Source organism: Lathamus discolor, chromosome 4 (genome assembly GCF_037157495.1).
Source record: "Lathamus discolor isolate bLatDis1 chromosome 4, bLatDis1.hap1, whole genome shotgun sequence".
In the NCBI taxonomy this organism is placed as follows: Eukaryota; Metazoa; Chordata; class Aves; order Psittaciformes; family Psittacidae; genus Lathamus; species Lathamus discolor.
Window position 1 is genome coordinate 61,972,093 of NC_088887.1, and position 24,570 is coordinate 61,996,662.

Consider the following 24,570-nt stretch of genomic DNA (forward strand, 5'->3'; position numbering starts at 1 on the left):
AGGAACTTGTTACCATTGCCCCCTACCCCTTATGTCAGTCACTGTGTTCAACCAGGCAGAGAACAGATAAGGAATCCTCTGTATCGTGTTGTGTCTGGCTGCTGGGCCTGTCTCAGGGAAGGTAGAGTGTGATTCCAGTAGTCTCTCTGTCTTGTTCTCCGTGATACTTCTCAACCTACTCACTTCCTCCTGCAGCCTTAAGGAGGAGTCACTACATGGAGGAGTTCCTGTACCTGTCACACGCCCTTGTAGGTGTGCTCACTCCTGCCATCTGATGGTTCCATAAAGCCCACACCGCAGCCAGGAACCTCCCGTTCCCACCAGAGCTCTGCCTGAGCATCTGTGTTAGCTGTGCTGGGTGCAGAGCTCAGAGGTCATGGCTTTCTGCCAGGTTGATACCACTGCTCCCTGGTAGAGCTGGCAGGGCTCCAGCTGCCACCAAAACTGCTGCCCCACACCTTCGCTGATGTGCCGTGCCCTGTTTGCCCACCCTGTGGGTGGGGCTCCTGGTCGCTGGTGTTCCCTAAGGGCTTTTTCTGTATGGGGGGGGGGGGGGGGGGTAGGGGCTGGCCACCATTGCCTTTGGCCCTGCCCAGGTTCCTAAGGCAAGCTCTAAAACTAATAAGAAAAAAGTCTGAGCTTTACTCACAGTCATTCGACTCTCAAAGTTCAGGCTCTAATATACTCCTTACAAGATTAATGATTAGCTCTTTGTAAGTCTTCACAATTCTAGAAGTAACAGTACAGTTGAGTCATGGGTTTTCAAATCCCAAGGTGCCAAGATGCAAAGCATCCTTTACGAAGGGGCAATTCCACCTGTGGTAAAATAGGGGCTGGCAGCTCCTGAACATACCCACAGAGACTCCCATCAACTGGAATGTGATAGCGTTATGGAATGCCTGAAGTTACAAGCAAGCCAGTTAGTAAGCAACACTTGTCCTGTTTTGTTGCTGCGTTACATGCTCACTAGTCAACTTGTTCTCAGAAAACAAGAAAGGTGCTGACCTCTGTGATGTGCTACAGTGAGGAAATTCAGAGAAAACAGGACAAGACACAGGACAAGAATTGGTGAGTTTATAAAGGATCTCTTCAAATATATGCAGCATACATCAACACAAAATAAACCTTACATTTGCTTAATCATTTAAAAGCAACAAAATCAGTATGTATCATATGCTACCAGCTGTTTTACAGAAACAAATTATTACATTGTATTGACAGCCTCTTTAACATCAGTTGATCATAAAGGTCAGAAAAGTAGTCACTGTTAAAAAACTGGAAATTTCCAAAGGTAAAAAGCAGAAATAACCCGAACAAGCCCAAGAAAACCAATCCAAACCTAACAGAAACAGCAAGCAAGAGAAAAACCTTTGTTTGCAGTGATTTGCAGATAGAAACTTTTTTTTTTAGTCCATATTCAGATCTGTTTTGTTAGTCTTCAGATACCACAACTGGATTCAAGGAACTGCTGAGCAATACAATAAAGCCCACTAGACTGTAGCCAAAAATAGCTGCAACTGCTCCTCCCTCAATTTAAAAGGGGAAATCACATCTCCTCATCTCCAGGGATGTCATTTACTCATCACTCTCAGAGCTTGCACAGTTACGGCAACTAAGAGGCAGCACAAGGGATCCAAACAGGCACTAGAACAGTAGTTTCAAGTACGCTGTCTCAAAACTGGTAAGTTCTCTATTTTCTCTCACATCTTCACTTCTTGGTTGAATCCTTAACTCCTATGCCTTTATGTGAAAAGCAGGCAGATTCAAATGATCATTTGAAGGAACAGCTTGAAGAAAAAAAAATAAAACACCTGCATATCATACTGACTTGTGCTGTGGATTCAGCAGAGGACAGGACAGCAAACAGAGACAAAATGAGAGATGTGGAATGTCTTAATTTTATTTCTATTCCTTAAAAAAATGGTAAGAAAAAGAAAGTAGTGCAACTTCTCTGTAACTGAGGCTTAACAAAGAAGTAATGTTTCTGCTGCACTTCAGATGTCATTCTTGCCTACAAGAAAAAACTTCTATAACATCAGTGGCAACATGTCCCTTAGATCAGCCTTCCATAGATTTCTTAATTTCACTATTTAATGCCATTTTTAACTAGCTTATCTGGAGAACCTTTTTTCAAAATATAACAAAAATATCTGCAGATCGTGGAAAGCACATTTTTCACTTATGTATAAACAAAACCAGTGAAATTTTGAAGCTTTTATAAGCAATATTCAGGCAGCTGTACATGGTACTATAAACTGAATTTTATGGTGTTTACAGAATTCAGCTTTAATCACTGCAGCAACTTAGAAGGGTAAATGTTACCTCATATAACCAACAAGTGTAAGGAAAATTACTCAATCTTTCACATATATTATTTTTTGAGGGTTTTTTCCTGTCCTTCTCCTTTAGCCCCTGCTGTAGTTTCAAAACAGAAGTCCCTGACTTACAGAAAGGTGGGTTTAGGTAAAAAAATAATAATAATAAAAAAAAATAATTAGGAAATTTAGGGAAAGAATGTCTTGGGGCATCTACCAAGCAAGAAGAAATAAGACACTTGAAAATGCCTCACATTCCTAGGGAGAAATGAAACACGGATTATCACAATGAGGAACTCTGAGAATATGTACTAAAATCACAGCATTAATAAGGCATACTCATTATGTCAATATATACAATTAAACCAACTCAGAGTTCTATATGTAGCCCTAAGGTTCTGCCACTGGTTTCACTGAGGTTTCACACTGGAAAAGGTAAAGAAAATAAAAATAAAAAAAAAAAAAAATGTAAAACACCATCTATGACTGTTCTGAAGCAGCAACGTTTACATGGATGCATTTAAGGACATAACTAGTTTTTAATAACAAAAAAACCCAACAAACCAAACCCAAAATTACACATAGTTGACTTCGTACTTTCATTGAGTAATAGTAGGGAAAGCATATGGAATGTTATCAGTGCAAAATACATTTTTTGTATGTTTCAAATGAAACGCAAGCAGTGGTGACTTGAACATTAAACACAGGAGAGTGCCACAACTCATCGTATAGTTCTGAGAGTAACCTCTCATTAGTTAAGTGGTGTAGACAAACGAAACTATGATACCAACAATTATACAGTTTTTCTCTTGTCACTGAAATGTCATTTATGCTTCCAGAGATATGAGAAAATGCATTCATCCAGTTCCACAAACTACTGCTAGTTGCTTCAGTACACCTTTAATAGTCATAGCAAATTTATTCTTAAAATGAAGGTAGAAAAATTGCACAGGAAATCCTAACAAATAATTTATGATAAAATTGTTTAGTATAAGTTATTACTAAAGAGAAACCACCAGTTCAAGTTTCAATAAAGCTTACATTTAGTCTCAGTTTCAGCCTGAATGGCCCCGTATTATTCTAAAATTATCCATTTTAGGCCTTCTAATATATAAGTTAGCATATACCCAATTCTGTTACCTGGGAAAGAGCAGGCATCGGCAGCGGTCAGATGGCCACTCCAAAGTGCCTAATCGTGCTGAGCAGCAAGTTTTGTAGACAAAGTATGCTGAATAAAATCACATAAACAAGCATGCTGGTAATTAAGCTACTGTCATAGCAGACAAATGGCAGCAGACCACAGCATAAGAAATTAAGGCTAACGAGCTGTATTACAAGTTCTCCTTCTGATTAAATAACAAAAATTCTCCTCTGAGTAAGTAATAGGAATCAATTTGTCTTCCAACAATTATCAATATAAACACTGTTCCAAATGTGAGCTACAAGCAGGATTTGTGTATTTCATGTCATTCCTTTTTTCCCCAAAAAAACGTTAAAAATCCATAAAAAAATCCCAGCCAGTACAATTCAGCAACACCTGTCCCCCTCACAAGTGTTGTAGTGGTACCAGTTAGAATAACATTTGTCTAGATTTAACATTCCTGCAACAGAAATATTTGTAAGCACTTGCCTTCATGTGAACATAATGTGCCTTCTTTAAAAGACCCTGTTACTACTGTACAAGTCTGGCAAATGTTAAGCACCACCTCAGGTTGATTCACTTTGCCTCTCCTTTGAGGTACATCTATGCAATCCAAATTTGCAACTATTGATTTTTTAACTTCACATTTCCATGGCTACAGTATTTTTGTTTGTTTGCATTCATTATCAAAATAGCTGCTAAAGCTAGTCCAACCCCTAGACTTGGAGGGCCACAGGGACTGAACTCCTGAGCAATTCCAGAAAGGAGTGGGGCAAGTATACGTCCCACTGATGTCACGGACTGTCCAACACCTAGGAGCGTACCACTGGCCTCATTCCCACCAATGGTCAACTCAAGATCAATGATACAAGTACGACCTATAGTAGTTGAAAAGGCTAAGAATGTGGAAGAGAAAATGACCATCCATATGCTCTGTGCTGAAGCATACAGGAGAATCAATGTGCAGGTAAGAGTGCTAGAGTGCAACAAAATTCTGTATGTGTTGTGCTGATAGAGTCTTGTTATTGGTCCGAGCAGACAACCAGCCAGGACTCCAAGTGCACTGCTATAGCTCATTAGGTATCCAGCGAACAAGGGTTTCAGCCCAAATCTCTCCTCCAAGGCCAGGCTAAAATTACTGTAGTACAGCAGTATAGCAACAGACATCAGCAACCGCACTAAAAATATATCCCACAGATCAGAGCACGCAATTCCTTTAATCCTCTTCAGCACTGTTGTAACTTGGATCCATGGAGACTGGAAAAGACTGTTACTTGCCATAGCTCCATTAGTTGCTGATTTCAAGCGCAGGTCGTGATTTGCTTTTGCTGAGAAGCTGTCTGTTCCTTTTTTTCCTTGCTGACATTCCCTATTGCCAGTGTTTTCTTCACTCCAGGGTAACATCCAGACAAGACCTATACAGATCAAGAAATTAGCTGATTTTATTCAGTTGCATTAATTTTACTTGGAAGACATTAGTTTGATTGTAACTATGTACTTAGTGTAAAGATCAAAATTTAAAAATGACTTAACAGTCACTTCACTTTAAAAATTTTCAAAGATTAAGTCTAGTGCTATTCACAGTTATCAGTTCAATTTTAAATGCAGTGAAAGCAAGGAAGAAAACCACCGAGATGCCACACTCACAACATATAAACAGATCTAAAGGCTAAAGCTGATTTCTGGTCTTCCTGTATCTGAATGTAAAAGTGATACATAGAATACAAAGGAGAAGCACCTGGAGATTAACTGTTTCAAAACTGCCACCCTTCCACATAGGTTCAAATTCAAAGGGTAGTACTGGTAGACAGAACATGTATGCCATATATGATAAACACACTATGAATACAAGGTATCAGAAATAGCGTAAAAACACAAAAGTGAGGAATGAAGGCACCCAAGATGCAAAATATAGCATACAGCTTACCAGCATTCAGAAGGAAGATAAAGGCACACAGGAAGGATGTTTGATAAAACCCATCTTTCAGCTCTGTAAGGTAGCCACCAACAACAGGCCCCAGAATGAAGCCCACACTGGAGGCTGCATTGAAGCGTCCCATCACTAAAGGGCGGTCTCGCTCAGAAATCAAGTCAGAAAGGAGGGCTTTAGAGATGGAGAGTGTGTGTTTGAAGATACCTGCAATGTAATATAAACAAAATAAACATGTATTGTTCAGTCCAAAAGATTAAAAATGACAGAAGCTACCTGAAATATCAGTGGTCAAAATCTACATGATTGGTATTTTTAAGACTCCATTAACCATAAATTCTTCAATGCTAGAGTCCTGCAGCCACCATCCTGGCTGTTCAAGGATTTAGCTTAGGTGATTTTGATCAAGGCGATCAGTTCATGCCTCTGCTCAAAGGAGAAGTAACTAAGCCGAGTGTTGAAGCACACTGGGAATAAAATAGCCACTACAATAGCAACTTGTGGATAGTTAATGATGAGGTAGAACAGCTTGCCTGAATATGAACATACCTCTGTACTAACTTCACTGAGTATGAAGATTTCCATGATTGTAACACACCAATTTCTATGGGAAACTCGTGGGTGGCAGAAGAAGGGCACAGACAGGTAAGCAGACTGCAGGAATATTAATAATGCCATCTTTTATGTTCCTTCCCTCTGAACAGGGCAATGCTGTCACAGTGCTACTAGGATTTAAAAGTATTATTTCTACTAAGCAGTCAAATATCAATTAAATAATTCATTAGCAAATTGTCCTTAAATATTAACAGCTCCTGAATCAAAACTATGAGCCATAAAAGTGGCCTTTAGTAATAGCAATGCTTATTACATCAGAATATAGGCAATAGGTGTTTGGTTATTTTAAGAACTCTGAAATGAACCCTGGCACAAACTTAGCTTCAGTGCTGCAAACATACACAGTTTTGCAGAACACAAATATTCTGTTGAAGCAGTGACATAAAACTTCAGCCAAATATTGTAGTGTCACTTTGAGGCACATTTTCAGCAAGAGAAAAAACAGTAACACATATCATTCTATTCTCTACTGCAAATGCAGACTAAGATTTCCAGCAGTTACTTGGTATGTTGTGTACCTGTTATAACTAAACTTACAATAGCCTCTTTCAAAGTATTGCTATACTCCTCATATAATTCAGCCATTCAAGGTGGCATAAAAGTTGTGACAGTTGTTGAATATACAACTGTCCTGATTTCAGCTGGATAGAGTTCATGTTCTTCCTAGTAGCTGGTACAGTGCTGTATTTTGCATCTAGGATGAGAATAATGTTGATAACACATTGATGTTTTAGTTGACACTAAGTAAAGGACTCTTCAGCTTTTCACCCCACCTTGAGTACCCCCTCAGTGAATAGGTTGAGGAGCACAAGAAGTTAGGAGAGGGCACAGCGAGGACAGCTGACCCCAGTTGCCCAAAGGGATATTCCATAACATGTGATGTCATGCTCAGGACATAAAGCAGAAAGAAAGTTGGCTAGGGACCTCTGCTCATGAACTAGCTGGGCATCAGTCATCCGGTTGTGAGCAATTGCATTGTGCATGACTTGTTTTGTGTATTAATATTATTATTTTCCTTCCTTTTCAGTCCTATTAAACTGTCTTTATCTCAACTCACACATTTTACATTCTCCCTCCTCTCCCGCCCCCTCTCCCCCCACTTGATTTTCTCCCCTATCCCACTGTGTGTGTGAGTGGTTGAGTAGTGGTTTTAGCTGCCTGCTGGGTTAAACCACAACAACGTCTCAAGTTACTTTCAGTGAAATGTCATGAGAATACTTGATTTGTGGAGATTTTTCAGTTACTAAGGTTCAGGTGGTACTGCTGGGTGATGATACTATGCAGCCATCTACATACCATGTTTTCCCTAGTAGTAATTCTCAAGCTGCAACTACGGGGAATTTAAACTCCAAAATCCCAAGTGTTTACTCACCTACAGGAACCCTAGAAATGGCAAACAGGAACACAGTGGTGGATGCTCCAAGAAGGAAGTAACCCAATGCACTGAGAAGAATACAAGCAAGCAGGGAATACCGTCTTCCTACTATATCACTCCAGCAGCCCTTTCACAAATCCGGAAATTAAGATTAGCTTTTCAAAACACTTAACTATGTACAGTGAACAACCAATACTTCTAAATTAAACCACGAAAAGAGATGAAAGGACTGTCAATGAAAGCTTAATAAACTTATTACACAACATTCCTAAGTGTTTAAATTCCTGAAGTCACAAGCAGAGTTCTGCCCTGCCACCAGTGCACCTGCTGAAACGACAATTCCATGTAATGTCATGCATAGAGCTTTTTAAAAAAATAATTTTCCTCTTTTGAAAGTACAGTCCTGCAATATACACCATGAAATATTAGTAGTAAGGGCACTCTGAAAATGTTATTACAAGCAACCACTAATATTTGTTTGCATCAATGGCTGCAATGTATTAGATACTTGCTGAGCATCCTAAAACAAATGATCTTAGCTATAAAGAATTTGTCAGCTGAGTGCAGGCAGGGAGTCATTATGAGAAGGGCAAGCAGTAAACTTGCATTTAGCATTCTTATAAATCATCTTGATTCCAAAGAGGAAACATTTTTTTGAGAAAGTAGGCAACGGTCTTGCAGTTCAAAAGAAAATGCCGTAAGATTATAGAAGCAAATTATTCCAGGTGGCATACCAAAGAGTTTTTTCATGAGATGCTCAAAATCTCCTCTCTTAAAAAGGCTAGGAGGTATCAGGGTAATATTAAAGGTGCTCCTAGCTAAGGAGGGATCTAAGGGATTGACAAGTAAAGCATGCATTCAGGAGGCTTAGTCTCTGCACTCTTGCTTAGATTAGGATGTAAAAAATCAACAGCTAACAGAAAACAAACCCAAACAAAGCTCAAAGATGTAATACATTAATTTAAATGACAAATTACAAGACACTGCTCGTTAATCAGGGAAAGCAAACTCTAGGTAACAAGCTTATGAAGAGCTGACTTTTGAGACTGCTTTTTGGACAGGCTACCACACTGAAGGAAACTTAAGCTTTACTAGCACCAACATTGAAGAAGAACCCTGTGTGACCGCAACATGCTCTGTAACGTATCTGAGCCCAAATCTGGATTCTAGCTTTTGCCCAAAGGCTGTATTCTGTTTAGTTCTGAAAAATCCGGCAGTTCCCTAGAAATGAAACAAACATGTTCCATGCAAACTAAAACCTAGATCCTTCAAACAAAAATGCTTATATGAACAGTATAAATGTTTTCAAAACATCAAGAAACGCTATTAACCTCACCCCTTTTCCCTTTAAAATCCATAGAAATACCAACATGCTCAGAACTGCAGTGTTAGAACTCACCACAAATGTGCTGGAAAATAGTTGCATTATACCATAGAGAGATCCTAAAACAAGCAAGTAAAATACCAATGTTAAAAACTTAACTTCATTTTTTAAGAAAATGAAAAACTGCACAAAATTTTAAATGAGGCAACATGAAAGACATTCTGGAAATAATTTACTAGAATAATAGGAAGAGGAAGCAGGACAAACCAAGGGTAGAATTAGCACATAACCAAGGACTCTCACAGTTTAATCTCAGACAGTAACTCGGAACCTTCCTGAGTAAGAGTCTGAGAGACCTGGTCATGACAGGAGCATGACATGGTGGTTGCTTCCACCATTGTAAGCACGTGGCACTTGCCTTGGCAGGTCAGTGGGAGTGTGATACTGTCAATATGCCAGGCCTCCCCATATTGTACTTCAGCCATCATCCTCCATACCAGAAAGGCTTTAACTGCTTGGCTTGCTTAATTGCAGCATGTTTCACATCCATGAATGACCTGGGAGATACTGTCCATAGTTAAGTCCACCCCTTGATCACGAGCCCATGTATATGTTGCATCTCTACCTTGATGACCTGAAGTGTCATGGGCCCACCATGGGCTATAAATAATTCACCCTTATGTTGCGATCTAAATTCATTTGAGCCACTTTTATCTTAGCAGCTTTATCCACCTGTTGGTTGTTCTGGTGTTCCTCAGTGGCCCAGCTCTTGGGTACACGAGCATCTGCATGGCATGCCTTCACCACCAGGTTCTCCATCCAGGCAGTGATATCTTGCCACAGTGCAGCAGCCCAGATGGGTTTACCTCTGCATTGCCAGTTACACTGGTTCCATTGCTGCAATCACCCCCATAGGGCATTTGCTACCATACATGAGTCAGTATAAAGTACTGGCTATTTTTCTTGTTCAGCAAAGTGTAAGACCAACTGGATGGCTTTCACCTCTGCAAAATGACTTGACATGCCTTCTCCTTCAGCAGTTTCTGCACTTGTCATAGGGGACTCCATACAGCTACTTTCCATCTTTGATGCTTTCCCACCATATGGCAAGACCCATCAGTAAACAAGCTATACTGTTTCTCACATTTGATGAACTGCTGCTTAAAATAACACTCAACTCAGCGTAGATCCCAAATTATTCATGAAAAGTGCTAAATTTCATCCGAAATAAAAAAGGATGGTAATAAAAAGCTGAATAACAGAGCCCATGTCAACCACATAGCTATAAAAAATATATCATTACAAACCATCAACAGAGCTATAAAATATAAACAAGAACTTCAAACCAAAAAACTTATCAGTTATTTTTTAAGATAAAATCCCAAACTTTCAGAATTTACTTGTAAACACTTGTAAAGACATTAAATATTTTGCCAAAAGACAGCTGAAAGAAATTTAATCAAACAGGGAGCAATCATGGGCTTTGTAAAGCTCAGGAGAACCAGCTACAGAAGTACTGTTTGCAAAGCCTGTAAATAACAATAAAACTAAAAACAACACCTCTGGCTCCCAAAGTTGCTGAGCTGTGAATTCTTGGATGCTGAAAAAGCACCTGCACAAGTACCACTGCAAGACTTGCTTGTTCTTTCCAAGAGTGCTCTTTCCCAAGCACTGTCAGTATGCAAGTTTGGACAGGTCTTTGTATCTAACAAAGTATGGCAGTTTTATTGGGAAATTGGCCTTCCTTTGTATTATGCTAATAGCAAGGAAGAATTATGTTACAACTTCCAATTTGCAGTAAGGCATAATCCAGGTTACATTATCTTATTCTTCAGTAAATCAGTCAAGTATTGCAACTTACCTATTATACCAGCAACTGTATGACTTGCTCCTAGAGATTTGATATGAAGGTTCATCAAAGGAACAACCATGCTCACACCAAATAAATCCTGAAAAGAAGGCAGGAAAAGTTTTAATAACTGATCACGTTTACAAAGATGATGGCAACCTGGCGTTCTAACCTTTAAAATGCATTCAGTATGTACAAAATTACAAAAACACATAAAGGAGTTAAAACTATGGAAACAGCAATCTTCTTTCCCCTGTCAGATACAGTAATTTTTAAGATATATATTTAAATATTCTTTGAATATATATTAAACTTTACCTGCTTCACAAGAAAAGTACTTGGTACCGGTATTTTAAATTCAAAATAGTTTGTAATTTCAATTGCTTAGAAATAGTTTTTATTTGGGCAAAGACAGTATGCTTACAAAATCTACAGTATTTTAGCTCTCATCCACAACAGGACGAAGCTATGGTAGATCTAAACCTACCTACTGACTTTGTGTATAATTTAAGAAATGTACTGAAAAGACAGAAACATGCAGGGGGGGGGGGGGGAGCAAAGCTTAAGTCATAAATGTTTTGCAAGAGGAGGGTAAAGGTCACTGCCCATCCTTAACAGTACAAGAATCTCCTACTCACTCCTTTTGATTTTTCATCTTTTGTTAAGCTAATCACATCAACTCAGGAGTTCTTTTGCTACTATTATCTGGCACAGTATATGGTATCCTATATCAGAGCAGAACCTTACAGATCTAGCGGAGTAAGATCAGCTTTTATCAAGGACTACTTTAGGTGAAAAAGAGTAGCTCTTTATAGTATGCCCATAGCCTGAATAACTGTAACAATGTGCATTGCTATGTAAATTCTCACAGGCTGTCATTAAGTACCTTTTGATGGTTGAAATTGAGGCTTACAAGGTTAGAATCATTATTAAATATATTAGCACCAGCAAACAGAGCACACAACTTATGAAGATCTTCAATAACACAATCTTAGGTGTCTTCTACAAACCTGAAGAGAGGTTCAATGACTTTGTCCAGGTCATCAATAGAGACATTTAAAAACAAGTCTCCAAATACACCCTGGCAGTATTGGACTTTAATAAACATATAGGTAGAGCAAGACCTACTAACCACTATCCTCTGATGGGTAGTTATTTCTCATTTCACCTATAATGTCTTAGGTCAAATAATAAATACCCTGTATTTGCCTGGGTACAGGAAGCTTGCGTCACAGGCGACAGCTCTTCATTATGATATTTCACCATAAGCTGAGCCGTCTAAAAGGATACTCGATTCTTGATTGATCTCAGTGTGTACTCCAGCTCAGTGTCAGCACATTTATTACAGGATTGGAGACCCACAGTGCTTAAGTTAGTTAAGAATCAAAGCTTATTCTAAATGCACTCTTTCCTAGAATATTTCCTCCAGGACACAAATCAACCACACTGTTTCTACAGCCATATATATCCACAATTCACAGTGCACGGTCATTCTCATTTTGTACTCATTTTCCAAGTCAAATCTTTTTTAAATTCATTAAATAACATTTTCCTGAGGCTCATGAATCACTACAAAATACAAGCCTTCTCTAAAAATCGCCCCCCTCCCCTCGCCGAAAAAGCATGGCCTTTATTTTGCTTATTTTACTTTACACCAGCCACTGGTATTTCAAGGAAACAGAACAGCTCTGACAAGCACAAGGCAAGACTCAGCTTTCAGCGTGCTACACTACTTCGTTGTATTTACAAGACGAAAACCATATCCTTGTATGAAGCTGCACGACTGTTTGCACGGATAAAACAACACAGTAGCAATCAACCAAACCGCTACCAACATTAGAACTGCAAGAAGAAGGCAGGTGAAGGGGATGTACTTCAAACCCGAGCCTGATCTGGAGTGCAGTGGGCGGGGAGTAATTGCTGCTAGCCGGGGTCCGAGGGTGCCGACGAGATTCAGCCCAGCAGCGGCAAAGGCCACGGGGAGGAAAGTACGGGGGCCTATAGGAACCGACCTCGGCTTTGCAGCATCTCCTGAGGGGCCCTCTAGGCTCCGAAACAAGCTACGGGCCCGTCCCCCTTCTCCCATATCTAGCACGTCTCCTGCCATGGGGCCGGGCAGCGGGCCCTGTGAGGCAGCAATGGGAGGATTCCCCTCCTCAAGCACAGCGGTCTGTGGCAGGCCTCGCCGGAAGGACACCCCCGCGGCCGCACCCCGCCTCCCCGCTTACCAGGAAGCCCACCGCGTAAAGGCACCGCACGAAGCGGCCGGACGTTGCCGCCGCCGGGCTTGCCGAGGCTCCCCGGCCCCCATCCTCGTCCTCCTCCTCCATCCGGCCAACGGCGGCAGCGGGCCGGCGCTCCGTAGCGGCGGCACTGAGCATGCGCACTGCGAGCGCCGCGGTGGGTAAGCATGGAGGTGGTTGGGGCAGGGGGAAGTGGCAAAGTTTGGTGATGTGGTTGTGTTAATGAATGTGCTCTCCGTGTTTCCTCTTTTTCAGGCGAGGAGGAAGAATAAGGATCCCTGCCCCCTCCTCTCCTACCCTGTAGGACTTTGCCCTTCTTGCCTCTTCTTACGTGGAGGGTTTTGCAACCTGAATTTTGCAACCTGTGAGTTCAGGGCCTGGAGCTCGAAGGAAAGCAGGAAAAGCTAGATAGGGTGGAGGGCCTTTGGAATGGGAGTGTGGTAGCTGTCCCATTGCACCTTTCTGTCAGTTGCTATTGAAATATGGTTTTTGAACCTGTGCATTGCCGAGCCTGCCTTATCCATGCGGAAAGTGTGCTCCACTGCTGCCTCTTGGGCCTCTCATGGGAATCAGCCAGGTGCCTTCATCAGGTGTTTCTGATAGCAGTGTCCCCCTGCCTTGTTGGGTGGTTGGTAGTTGTTGTACTGAGCCAGGGAAGAAGGGCATCCCTCTTTATCCTTGGCCTGTGCACATCTGTGCTGCACTTCGTTAAAGTCAGGGGTAGCTGGATTGTGCGGAGCTACTATATTACAATGTATTAGCATCCAAAGTAGTAAAACAACATTTTTAAATATCTGAGATGCACAGGTGGAGTAATTGTGACATGCAAAATACTGTGTCCAGCTTTGGAGTCCTTACTACAGGAAAGATATGGACCTGTTGGAGAGGGTACAGAGAAAGGCTGAGAGAATTGGGGTTGTTCAGTCTGAAGAAGAGAAGACTCTCGGGAGATCTTACTGCGGCCTATCAGTTCTTAAAAGGGATCTTTAAGGAAGATGGGGAGAGGTACTTTGTAGCAGGGCCTGTTGCAACAGAGCAAGGGGTAATGGTTTTAAACTAAGAGGAGAGATTCAGGCTGGATGTGAGGAAAAAGTTTTTTACAGTGAGTTTGGTAAAACTGGCACAGGTTGCCCAGAGAAGTGGTGGATGTGCTGTCCTTGGAGATTTTCAAGGCCAGGATGGATGTGGTTCTGGGCAGCCTGATTTAGTTGAAGATATCCCTGCTCATTGTAGGGGGGTTGGATTAGATGACCTTTGAATGTCCCTTCGAATCCAAGCCTTTCTATGATTCTGCAATTCATGTTGGAGGTAGAAGGGATTTTTTCCTTATATATAGCTGCTAAGCTGGGCATCAATGAAGGGACTGCAGTTTTAAATACTTTTTTAAAAAATAAAAGGAAACAGGAGATGCTTTAATTTGTTTTTAATTATCAGAAAAGCTTTTGAAAAATTACAATGAATCACATTTTAAAAGTTATCACCAGTTGATAAAGTTTGAGAATGATTAATCAATGACTGGCAATAGGGTAACTTCACTTTTGTCTTCATGTTTTCAGAAGAAATAAATATTACAGGGATCAAGGGTCTTCGACAGATTTAGGTCACAAAGTAGAAGGGAATGTGGTTTTCATTATGGTTATGAAGAATTAAGCTCAAGAAAACCCAACCAACCAAAAAATGTAGAAAGTAAGATGTATTCCTGTATATGCAGCTTATTTATAAGATACCAAGGCAAAGCTTAGCCTAGCATATGCATAGGGAAAAGATGTTTTCAGAATCTCTACAATGATTTAGTTATTATCCCAGTGGCTGTGATATTTTATAGTTGGCTTAACCAATGCATCCTATTAATTTAGCTCTCTGAGGCCACTTTGAATAACAAACCCTCTCAGTGAGAGAAGGCATTATGGGAATTCACAGTATATTGGCTGCTCAGTATTGCGCTAATTTTTCTCATGGTCATGTTATCTGATACAAGAAGTGGAAAAGGCCTGAAGATGTATCAGAGGAATCTTAAGGAGGTGGATGATTAAAAGATATTGCAAGAATTTAGGTACTTTCCCTGTGGTGTAAGACAGATTGAGTTTTGTGCAAACACTGAGCCCAGGTGAAATTTTTGAGCTTCTGTGTAAATGTCAGTCTGTGCTATAAGTCTCAGAAACCAGATTTGGCAATTCTGCATTCTTCTTCGATTCTGAAGATAAAAATGATCTAATGGGAACAAAGTGTTGTAGGCAGAAATATTGTATTCCCTGACAATGAAACTGTTCCTTAGTTTTGCCTATTATTTCAAGCAATCTCCATGCACAATGGCTTGTAAACCAGAATAATGAATAAGCAGAATAAATGGCTTTTAAAGAGAATAGCCCAACTTTTTGATGCTCCAGTAACTGTCAGTGCAAACTGTGTGCCCAAGAACAAAAATAATTTGGAAAACATATAGATGTCACTTCCTTTAACAGATCTTTTCCTGCTTTTACACTGGCAAGCTTGATCAGATCATTAAAGAATTGCATATTGCATGTTTAGTTTTGTATAATATGTGAGAAAGGCATTAATATATAGTAACATGGCAAATATCTCTTGCATTTGAACTGAAGGCAAATGATTCCTGAAGCCTTGGAGGTTCTCGCTCATGTTCTGTCACTGCAATTACAAAATTTAAGATAAAGGCTCCCAAATAAAGATGAAGTTCCCAAATAACGTGATGGTATGACTGATAAGGGAATCGAGTAATGAATGAAATACGGAAGAAAATTTATCACAGTCTTAAGGAAAATAGAACCAGTCTTAATATCTTTGGGGGCAGAGTATCATAGTTGGTTGATTCAAGTACTGTCAATACAGTACACTTACATAGCTTTAAGGTATTTGTTTTGTTGCGGTTTTAAGGTGTTTGACTTGCTACTGGATGATTCTTAAAGACAGTAGATCAATACATACTGAGAAATGGCAAACAGCCTGTGGCTTCAGAATTGTTTGGTATGTCTCCAGACTGTATTTAGGAATGGATAATCTTCCCTGATGAAGGGGCATAGTCTTCTAATTTCTGATGCTTTTTCCATGACCTGGAAAAAGAGAATAAAAATTATTGATTTTTATGGACAATCCTAGCACCAGGAAAATTAGGCAGACTACTGACACAAGAGAATCTGAGCATTTAGCTTCCATGATACATGTAAGTATTCTGACTGGAAAAGCACATCTACAAACAAAGAATGATGCATGCTTAGGAAGTGTACCCCTCTGTTGTGGCAGTCGGTGATTATGAGATGAACCTGGTAGTCATAGTAAATAACCAGCAACCAGAAGTTTTGTTGCTATTCTGTGGCCCGAAAACCAATTTTGGGCCACATCCATCCTTTGATAAGAAATGGAGGTAGCGGGAGTAAGCTGGGAAAACTTTTATTACATTTGTATCAGTTATTTGGTCTCAGTGTTAATGCAACATGGTATCTAGTTCAGCTGTCCTAATTGAAGATCAATGTTGAATAAATGGAAAGGGTTGGAAAAAAACAGATGCTTTAATGGCAGCAAAAATATTTCTTACAGTGTTGGGCAGCCAGAGATCAGACTGTACTTAGCCTTGCTTAGTGGGCTATGCTTGCCTCAAATTGTGAATGGGAGGAGAACTGATTTGCTGGACAGTGGCTGAAGTTCAGTTTGCTAATGAGGAGAAGGTGTGAGGGATCTGCAGCCCTTTACTACAAACATCCACTGTGGTAAATGCCAAACTGGGGGTTGAGACAGCTCTGTGTCTGGGTGTGCTCCAGGTCATGACAAAGTGGAAGCACTGGTGAAAGTCATTTGAAATCTAACAGTTTTGGAAAAAAGATCCTTTCATTCCTTCAGTGGAAGAGAAAATGTTAAACCTTATAAATTCTTAAATAAAGTTTGTAAAATACTTTTGTAAGACAGATCTGTGAGAACTATAGCAATTTATTGCAGTAAATGGAATGTATTCTTGGATTCCAGCGTTACAAATGGGTAAGGTCAAGATCCCCAAAGGTACAATCTATCACCAAATTTAGTGAACCTAGCAATGACTTATTTCATTCTGGTTTACCACTTGAGACCATTAGGGTAACACTGAACAGTCATTTCAACTTTTCAAATACAAATTGAGCCCAGTAGAAAAAGTTACAATCCAGTGGTCCAGAACTTTTGGAGATGTACTGTAAATGAACTTGAGTTTGGAAACTGTTGTTAATCTTGAGGACATTTAAAGTGTAATCTCTCTGTAAAGGTCTGCAGAATTAAGGAATCTGGAAAGAAACCTTTTGACTCCACCCTCAAAGCTGTAAGTACTGGTGGTTATGGCAGGGTGACTGCTGAGCTGGATGTGGTTCTGATCTACTTGAAGATGTCCCTACTCATTGTAGGGGACTTGGACTAGATGACTTTTCACACACACACATGCACCCTCCTCTCTCTCTCTCTCCCTCTCTCTTTCTGTCATTTGGCTTGACTATACAATAATTAAAAGTTTAGAGCACTCACCATGGATGCGAGGAACTTGGATGGTTCTAGTTACTTTGCTGGTTTGGAGGTACATGGATTCATCACACCTTGATGAACCAGTGTTATGACTCAAATATTGTGCCTTCCCCTATTTTTACCTAATTTATCCAATGTAGCTTTAATGTAAGATATAATGCAGAATGGGATACATGAAACAGTACTAAATTTTTGTCTTCCTGTCTGTGGCTGAATAAACCTGTGATGCTTTGTACAGAGTGTCAAAGTTCTGAGTATGAGAGGGTGTGAGACGGTCCAAATAGGATATACACCCTGCAGCTTTGTTCATCTATATGGCTGTAAATTTATCACATGTTCATGCGGATATGTAACAATGGATCCTGGGTATGTAAAAATGTGTAGATATAATGCCTCATTAAGATTGTTGTTGGTTTATTAAAGTATTTGTTGGAGCTGTTGCTGGGATATGAGCTGCTTTTGTCCTTAGGTCAGAAGAAGTGTAGTTGCCATCTTTATCTCTTCACGTGCTTAGTACAGCTCGTGTGGAATGAATAACTCAGTGGTACCTGTGTTCAGAATGGCTTGATTTCATCCATGTGTAGGGGACCTGTACTGTCTTAAATCTCTGCTCAGGTTTTACATGAGTTGACAATGTGCCCTTGCTGGAACAAAGGCAAATGGTATCCTGGTCCGCATTAGGCAAAGCGTTGCCAGCAAGTTCAGGGAGGTGATCCTTCCTCGCTACTAAGCATGGGTGAGGCCACACCTGAGTGGGGGTGGCGAGTCCAGTTCTGGGATACCCAGTACAAAAGAGACATGAACATGCTGAACAGAGCTCAATGAGGGGCCTGTAAGATGATGAAGGGTATAGAGCATGTGTCTTATGAGGTAAAGCTGAGAGAGCTGGGACTCTTCAGCCTGGAGAAGACAAGGCTCTGGAGGATCTTTTGAATGTATAAATACCCGAAGGGAGAGTATAAAGAGGGCAAAGCTAGGTGTTTTTCAGTGGTGCCCAGTGACAGGACCAGAGGCAATGGGCACAACCTGGAACAGAAAAGGTTCCCTTTGAACATCAGGAAACACTTTTACACTTTTTTTTACTGTGAGGGTGACTGAACACTGACTAGTATGGGTTATGCAGGGAGGTTCTGGAGTCTCCAGCCTTGGAGGTATTCAGAAGCTGCCTGGACATAGTCCTTGACAACCAGCTCTAGGTGGTCCTGCTTCAGCAGCGGGCTTCGGCAAGGTGACCTCCAGAGGTCCCTTTCAACCTCGATCTTTCTGTGATTTGTGGCCTGATTTACTGTAGTATTAAGATTAAAGTGGTCTTATCTCAAGCTAGTTATTCCAGGCCCCCTTTTAATCAGTGGAGGAAAAAACCCCAAAGTAATTGCACTTTGAAGTAGTCATCCAAAAATAGGTCAGATGGACTGTGCCACAAAAGTGCTGATATGACTGTAAAGGAAACCAGAGGTGACCAGCTTAATTGGAGACAGCTACTCTGCAGCTGTCTAGTGTTAGGTAAAATGAATCCCAGCTAAAGATTTAATGGACAAAGTGTACTAGGTGGACTGTATGTATGCTCAGCACGCTACTGACATTTGACTGTGTAGGTGCAATGGATAGCATACTAGCCAGCTGGGGAAGATGGACAGGGTGAGGATCTGAATCAGCGGGTGAGATACTCTGTTGCTGTTCACAGTGTTTTTCTTAGACAGTAAATGGGCATTGAGGTCTCAGAAGGACTGGGCTCTGAGGCAGCTGCTGAAATTGTTTCTTGGTGTATAGTAAGACGCGCAGCCGGTTCTAAAAGGCTGTTTTTAGATCATGGACATATCTGCCAGCATAGATAAGGAGCTGCCTGCCAATTCCAGGCGTACACACCAGACATTTAATCAATCACACACAAATATAAACAAGCACATAAACAACCTCCCCCTCCCATAAACTAATCAAGCTTTTTTTTTTTCCCTTCAGATGAAAAAGGAAGAAAGAAACAGCCTGCTATTTTGTTCCCTAAATAAAAGGAGGGGCACACATACTATATTGAAGCTGGAGCTATTTAGATACATAAATAAAATATGCAGATTTAGGAGTTAGTTTACCCATATTTATCTGGAAAATAAGACAGAAATAAAATCATAAAACGTTTGCCAGCTTTGTTAAATGAAATTGGAATCCCTCCATTATGTGAGGGCCTTCAGTCTTCACACTGTGAATCAACAAAATCAATTAATGTTGTGCTTAATTGGTCAAATTGATCATACGTTAACACTGATTTAATTACTTAATTGTCATTATAGTAGGGATAAATTTGGCTACTTCACTTTGGTTTAAAATGGTAGTCTTTCTGTAGAAATCTAGGAGGTTTGGAAGGAGTTCTGGCATGACCTTATTTAAGATTCAGAGTAATGATTTTCTTTTTCTTGATAAGCCTGGCCCTGTTTTACCTCTGCTGGCCCTGAAACTTTCTCTCTTCTATTGTGGAACCTTCAGAATTTACTTTAACTGAAGAAAAAGTGCCCCAAGACTTTCTGTGTATTCAAGTAGTGGATAACATGAATTTTTAAGGTGACATAACAAGTCTTAATATGGCTTGTGATTCATTCCTAACATAGCCAGGCATAGTACTATTAGAGTATTTAGAAGATAGCACTGCCAGAGAATGTGCCATAAATATGAAAGAGAATAATTAAGTCAGATTCTGTCAGGATGAACATGCTAAACTGAGACCAGAGTGCATGTACAGTGTATTAAAAATAAATACATGTACTGCACAGGCGGTGGTTCAGCTGTCATTTGAATTTAGTGAATTTTTTTATGCAAGCTGATTTCAGTGAAGCTGCTCATGCAAGTAACTTACTCTCATGCAGAAATGGGCTCATGGAGTCACTGACATATTTCTGACCTGAAGCCAGGTGGGTGCAATAAGACTGAAACCAGCCATTTTATTTCTTTGGTTAGCTATGCTTCAGTGACTGGGTCAGCTGGCTGGAGTTCTCTTTTTACTTGTGGTGTAATGTTGAAAAAGTCATTTCACCACTGTGTGCCACAGTTTCCTTAGCTAGAGGTATGAATAGCAGTGCATAACCATGTTTGAAAAGAGCTTTGGGAATTTTGAAGTAAAGCATGTCAGTGAAAAGTATTTGTATTATTTCCACTGTCAGTATTCACCAACTTAAGGTTTGTCCCTTTTTGTATTCATACATAGCTCTGTCCAGCTTTTAGGTACTGTGAACCTGGCTTGTAGTTGTAATTTAAGAAAGGTGTGGGTCTCCTCTAAGTCCTTTTGACATACCTGCCTGTCATATATAGATGCCTTAGACATCCTGGAGCATCCAGTGGTGGGAAATGACAGTAAGGTAACTGTATCCCTCTGTCTAGGCTTATTTCAGTCACCATCATGTAGGCTGCTAGTGCCATTTGAGGTGAAAAAAAGGTACCTAAGACCCCTGTGTGGGGCTGGCAGGTGTGGTTAAAACTGGGGGAGAAATATGCCCTTCTGGATAAATATGCCAGCAGGATACCCTGGGAAGTAACTAGAGCTTGGTGTCTGCTTGAGTGATTAAACTGAGCTTTCTGACTCTTATCTAGGTCGGGCTGAACTGTTCTCCAGGCTCTTCTGGCTGTATTGCCATTCATTATAATGGAAAGACATATATGTGAAATACAAAATTGTGTGAAATTGTCTAAATTTGGGTGTTAGTCCTGAACTTATTTTTTGCTTATTTCCTTCATTCTATTTTGGAAAAGATAGGAGAGACTAGACCAGAATATTTCAATTGGTGGGGACCTACAACAATCATTTAATCCGCCTGCCTGACCACTTCAGGGATGACCAAAAGTTAAAGCATTATTCTAAACTGTAAGTAATCCTTTTCTAAAATATGCCTTGTTTTCTTTTATAGCACATTCACTGTGGTGTTCTTTTTCCTGAAGATATTTTTTCCTTAATAAAGAACAAAAAATTTTGCTTTCTAATGTTTTCAATGTTTTTCAAAAAACATTGCTTTCTAAAGTGATGTTTTGAAAGATCCCTTTCTGCTATAGCTAAGGGAGCTGCATCAATGGATGCAAGGAAAGTATGTTAAAAAGAGTCTGTTTGACTGAAAAATCATTTACTGTTCTGCATACACTGAAACTGTGCAGTGCAAAAAGGCCACAAAATGCTCCTGTCGTGCAAGAAATTAGCATAGTGTCAGGTTTGAATAAAATATAACTCATAACAAAAGTGAATATAGTGTTAGGTAGATCATGTGCAAACACCAAGTTTTTTGGGGAGTGAGTCCTTGGAATTTAAATGTGTTACCTCATCATCTTCCAAAATGGCCAATGCACATGCATGGGTAAGTGTCTTCTTTTTTTAAAAAGATTGAAGTTTTCTTACCAGGTGTTGGGAGGAATTTTTGATTGCATGCTTTTCTGATGTATGCAAATAAGATGCATATGAATAAATAAAGCAGTTAAATGCTTAGTTTAGTGTTGTCAAAGTTATTACATTAACAGTAACATGGAAATTTTTATAGCTACCTGTAGTTATAATTAAGTTTGGAGTTTTCAAAGGCATCTCTTCAATTTGGCTACCATAAAAAAATTCTCAGCCTTCATTTACTAGCACGATATAGTAACTTCTGAAGTGTTGCATGTGTTTCATTCCCTGCTAGCAACTAAGAAAGCATTCACCACCAAGCCTGAACTTTGGAAGTCTTTGCTGCTATTACATGCTCTGTTCACGTGGACGGACGGAGCCATTGCACCTCCATCTCCACTGATGTTGATGCACCAACTGCAATAATATTTCAACTCAATCCCTGATTAGTTAGGGGAAGGTCAGCTATTTCTGACTGGCCTCACCCAGACAGAGAAACAGAATGAAGCTCTGCCATCAGTGTCCTAAAATAGAAGGCCCTGTTCATCTGTCAGGCTTGAGCCAGCCACATGGAACACAAATTAGGAGATGCAAACCGAATCACAGGACATTAGGAGGAAGGGCACAGGAAGAAAGTCAACTGTAGAGAAACTTCTTCAGATATGAGCTGTATTCTCCAAACAGCTAATTAGCCACTTTCCCAATAACTTTATTTATTGTACTAAAGTACTTAAGGAGGTTTTTTGTAAGATAACTTTGATAATGAAATTAAGTGTGGGGGTGTTTTTTGGAGGCTTCTTTGCAGCTCTGGGGGTTTTGCTTTTTTTGGTGGCATTTGGAACTGATTATTGGCTTCTTGCTACAGAAATAGGAACATGTTCAAAAGCACCTGAAGATGCTGGGGTTAGTATGGATGTTTTTATTTATAATGAGAATTAAATATATAGGCTTCTTGGATGTTTATTTTGTAAGAATTTATTTCTATATGAACTTTTGAATATTCTCATTTTGACCTTCTGGAGACTTATAAGCCTGCTTTAAACCTTCTTGTAACCAGGTGTAACTAGCTCTAAAATGGGTTTGTATTTTCTGATACTACTTTTGCAACATGAGATTCTTTCAAATGAAGTACAACTGTTTAGACATGCTATAGCTAACCTCTACTCAGGCTGAGTTTCGTTATGAGGGTGGTGGTGTTTTGCCTCAACATCTAATTTCAGTTGTGATAACACCTTTTTTTGTATATATTTTTTTCCTGCCTATAGAGAGAGAAGGCCACTTTCCATCATGAAGGTTTCTTCTGGAGGTGCTGGTTTAGTGGAAATGTAGGAGAGAATAATGCCAGCATGTGGAATTTCTGGTATAGTAAGTAACTTTTTCATTTTACATTATCTACAGTAGCTTGTTCTCAAAATTGCGGTGGTTTTGGTGTTTATTTTTCCCCATTTTACAAATCACTGGGTTTCTTGTGGCTTCTTCAGTGATCAGGTTCTTTAGCTACCCTAAAAGAAATTCTTGACACATTTTTGCATGTTAAAGGAAACCCTGGGACAAAATGATACACGTTTAACTGTCAACTTACTCTATGAGTGTTATGGCTACCCTGTTAATCTGAGTCCATTCTTATCAGGACAGTCCCTTGCCATGTAGGTTAAACAGACCATTTGTTTCTGCAATGTGGGGAAAAAGAGCTTAGTGGTTAGGATGGTCTGTGAATTTTCGTCTGGAGAGTTTTTCAAACTAGTGCTACAAGTGGGTTAAAGAGGCCATGGGTAGTTTCACTGTGAAAGCAGTGAAACTGTGCACATCATCTCCAGAATTTCTCTACTAAACTCACAGATGACCCTTCGCTTTTTTTCACTACATGCAGATAGTATTTTACAACCAAAATCTCCCATGAAGAGAAGTCAAGCAAAACATCTTTTCCTGTCTTTGACCCTGTCTCTGAGGTACAGAGCTCCCTCTCCTTATTGCAAGATTTACACAATCCTTGTGAAAAGCAGATGCCATCATACAAATTTGAGTTCAATAACCTGTGTTTTCCTAACTATATTGCTTGGTCTTAGGTGGCAAATGTAATATTCACTGTAGTTAATTTTCCTTTGTTACTTATCTGGAGAATTCTGCGGTCAGGTATCTGAAATGTAAATGTGATTTAAGCTATAGTCAGCTTTTATCTTTCATAAGGAAGAAGGTGATGTTTTTATAGGCATTTAATATAAAGGGTGAAATTACCCTTCTCTGGGGATATTGATTCTGTAAACTAAACTCATATGTAAACTTCCTGAAGATGCTTGATATTTTTCATTGTTCTTTCACAAGAGAAAAAGTAATTTCCTGGGATTTTTTTTTTTTTTGGTGGGACATGCAGTAATGAGATGCACATAATTAACCCTCACAGGTGAAAGGTATATATGCATGTAAAAGTGTACATATGTGTTGCATATAAATTGAAGTGTGCCTTCAGCAAGGCTGCTTTACTGTTCTCAAAATCTGTGTTGCTCTTTAAAGAGTATCCTTGGCTGGATAACAAGGCTGGTATCTCTTACCAAACTAAATCCACTGTAAGTTGTTGCCTGAGAAAAAAATCTGGAATTCTGACATACGGTACCCAATTTGCCCATTTGAAGAACAGGCTTAAAATATTTTATTTTTAAGGCAGTAAATTATTAATCTTAATCTTTCTTTCACTTTTAGCTAACCAGTCACCTTCTAAGAATTGTACACATGCGTACCTGTCACCATTTCCTCTTATTCGAGATGAACACAACTCAACCTCCTATGACTCTGCAATCAGTAAGTATTTTTTTGGCTGCAAATGGATTCAGTGCCTATAGTTTCAAGAAAACCATTTGTATGCTTCAGTGTAAAACATCCTTATCACTCCACACAGTTTAATTAATAGTTTTGGTGTTTCATACTTCTCATTA

The 24,570-nt window shown here is 39.8% G+C and overlaps 2 protein-coding genes across 18 annotated transcripts in view; one reads left to right on the top strand and one right to left on the bottom strand.

Annotated features, from left to right (window-relative positions):
• Nucleotides 1–1,060: 1,060 nt before the first annotated feature.
• On the bottom strand, nt 1,061–12,934 carry MFSD9 (major facilitator superfamily domain containing 9). Of its 6 annotated transcripts, none has more exons than XM_065677765.1 (6): nt 12,778–12,934; nt 10,562–10,649; nt 8,776–8,819; nt 7,374–7,503; nt 5,384–5,593; nt 1,061–4,871 (listed from the first exon to the last, which is right to left on the bottom strand). In XM_065677765.1, exons 1-6 carry the CDS (start codon nt 12,928–12,930, stop codon nt 4,081–4,083), a joined length of 1,416 nt encoding a protein of 471 aa, XP_065533837.1. In that variant the 5' UTR covers nt 12,931–12,934; the 3' UTR covers nt 1,061–4,080. The 6 variants fall into 6 exon arrangements, with proteins under 6 accessions (XP_065533837.1, XP_065533840.1, XP_065533839.1 ...); XM_065677768.1 differs by lacking the exon at nt 12,778–12,934 and adding an exon at nt 12,562–12,721; XM_065677767.1 differs by lacking the exon at nt 12,778–12,934 and adding an exon at nt 11,748–12,117.
• TMEM182 (transmembrane protein 182) overlaps nt 12,532–24,570 on the top strand; it is a 31,453-nt gene continuing 19,414 nt past the window's right edge. The window contains exons 1-8 of one of the 12 annotated variants that reach the window (XM_065677775.1): nt 12,538–12,953; nt 13,048–13,156; nt 17,039–17,092; nt 19,249–20,189; nt 20,866–21,617; nt 22,506–22,543; nt 22,906–23,005; nt 24,338–24,436. In XM_065677775.1, coding sequence (XP_065533847.1) covers nt 21,572–21,617; nt 22,506–22,543; nt 22,906–23,005; nt 24,338–24,436 — 283 coding nt within the window. In that variant the 5' untranslated portion in view covers nt 12,538–12,953; nt 13,048–13,156; nt 17,039–17,092; nt 19,249–20,189; nt 20,866–21,571. The other 11 variants (XM_065677774.1, XM_065677777.1, XM_065677776.1 and 8 more) reach the window with 11 other exon arrangements.

Bases quoted from the DNA above. Each gene is read 5' to 3' on its own strand.
- MFSD9 (XM_065677765.1), bottom strand. From the start codon at position 12,930: ATGCTCAGTGCCGCCGCTACGGAGCGCCGGCCCGCTGCCGCCGTTGGC. The intron at 8,820-10,561 runs GTAAGTTGCAAT...TGCTTGTTTTAG, and splicing joins TACAGTTGCTGGTATAATAG to GATCTCTCTATGGTATAATG. The intron at 5,594-7,373 runs GTGAGTAAACAC...ATTACATTGCAG, and splicing joins CATTTCTAGGGTTCCTGTAG to GTATCTTCAAACACACACTC.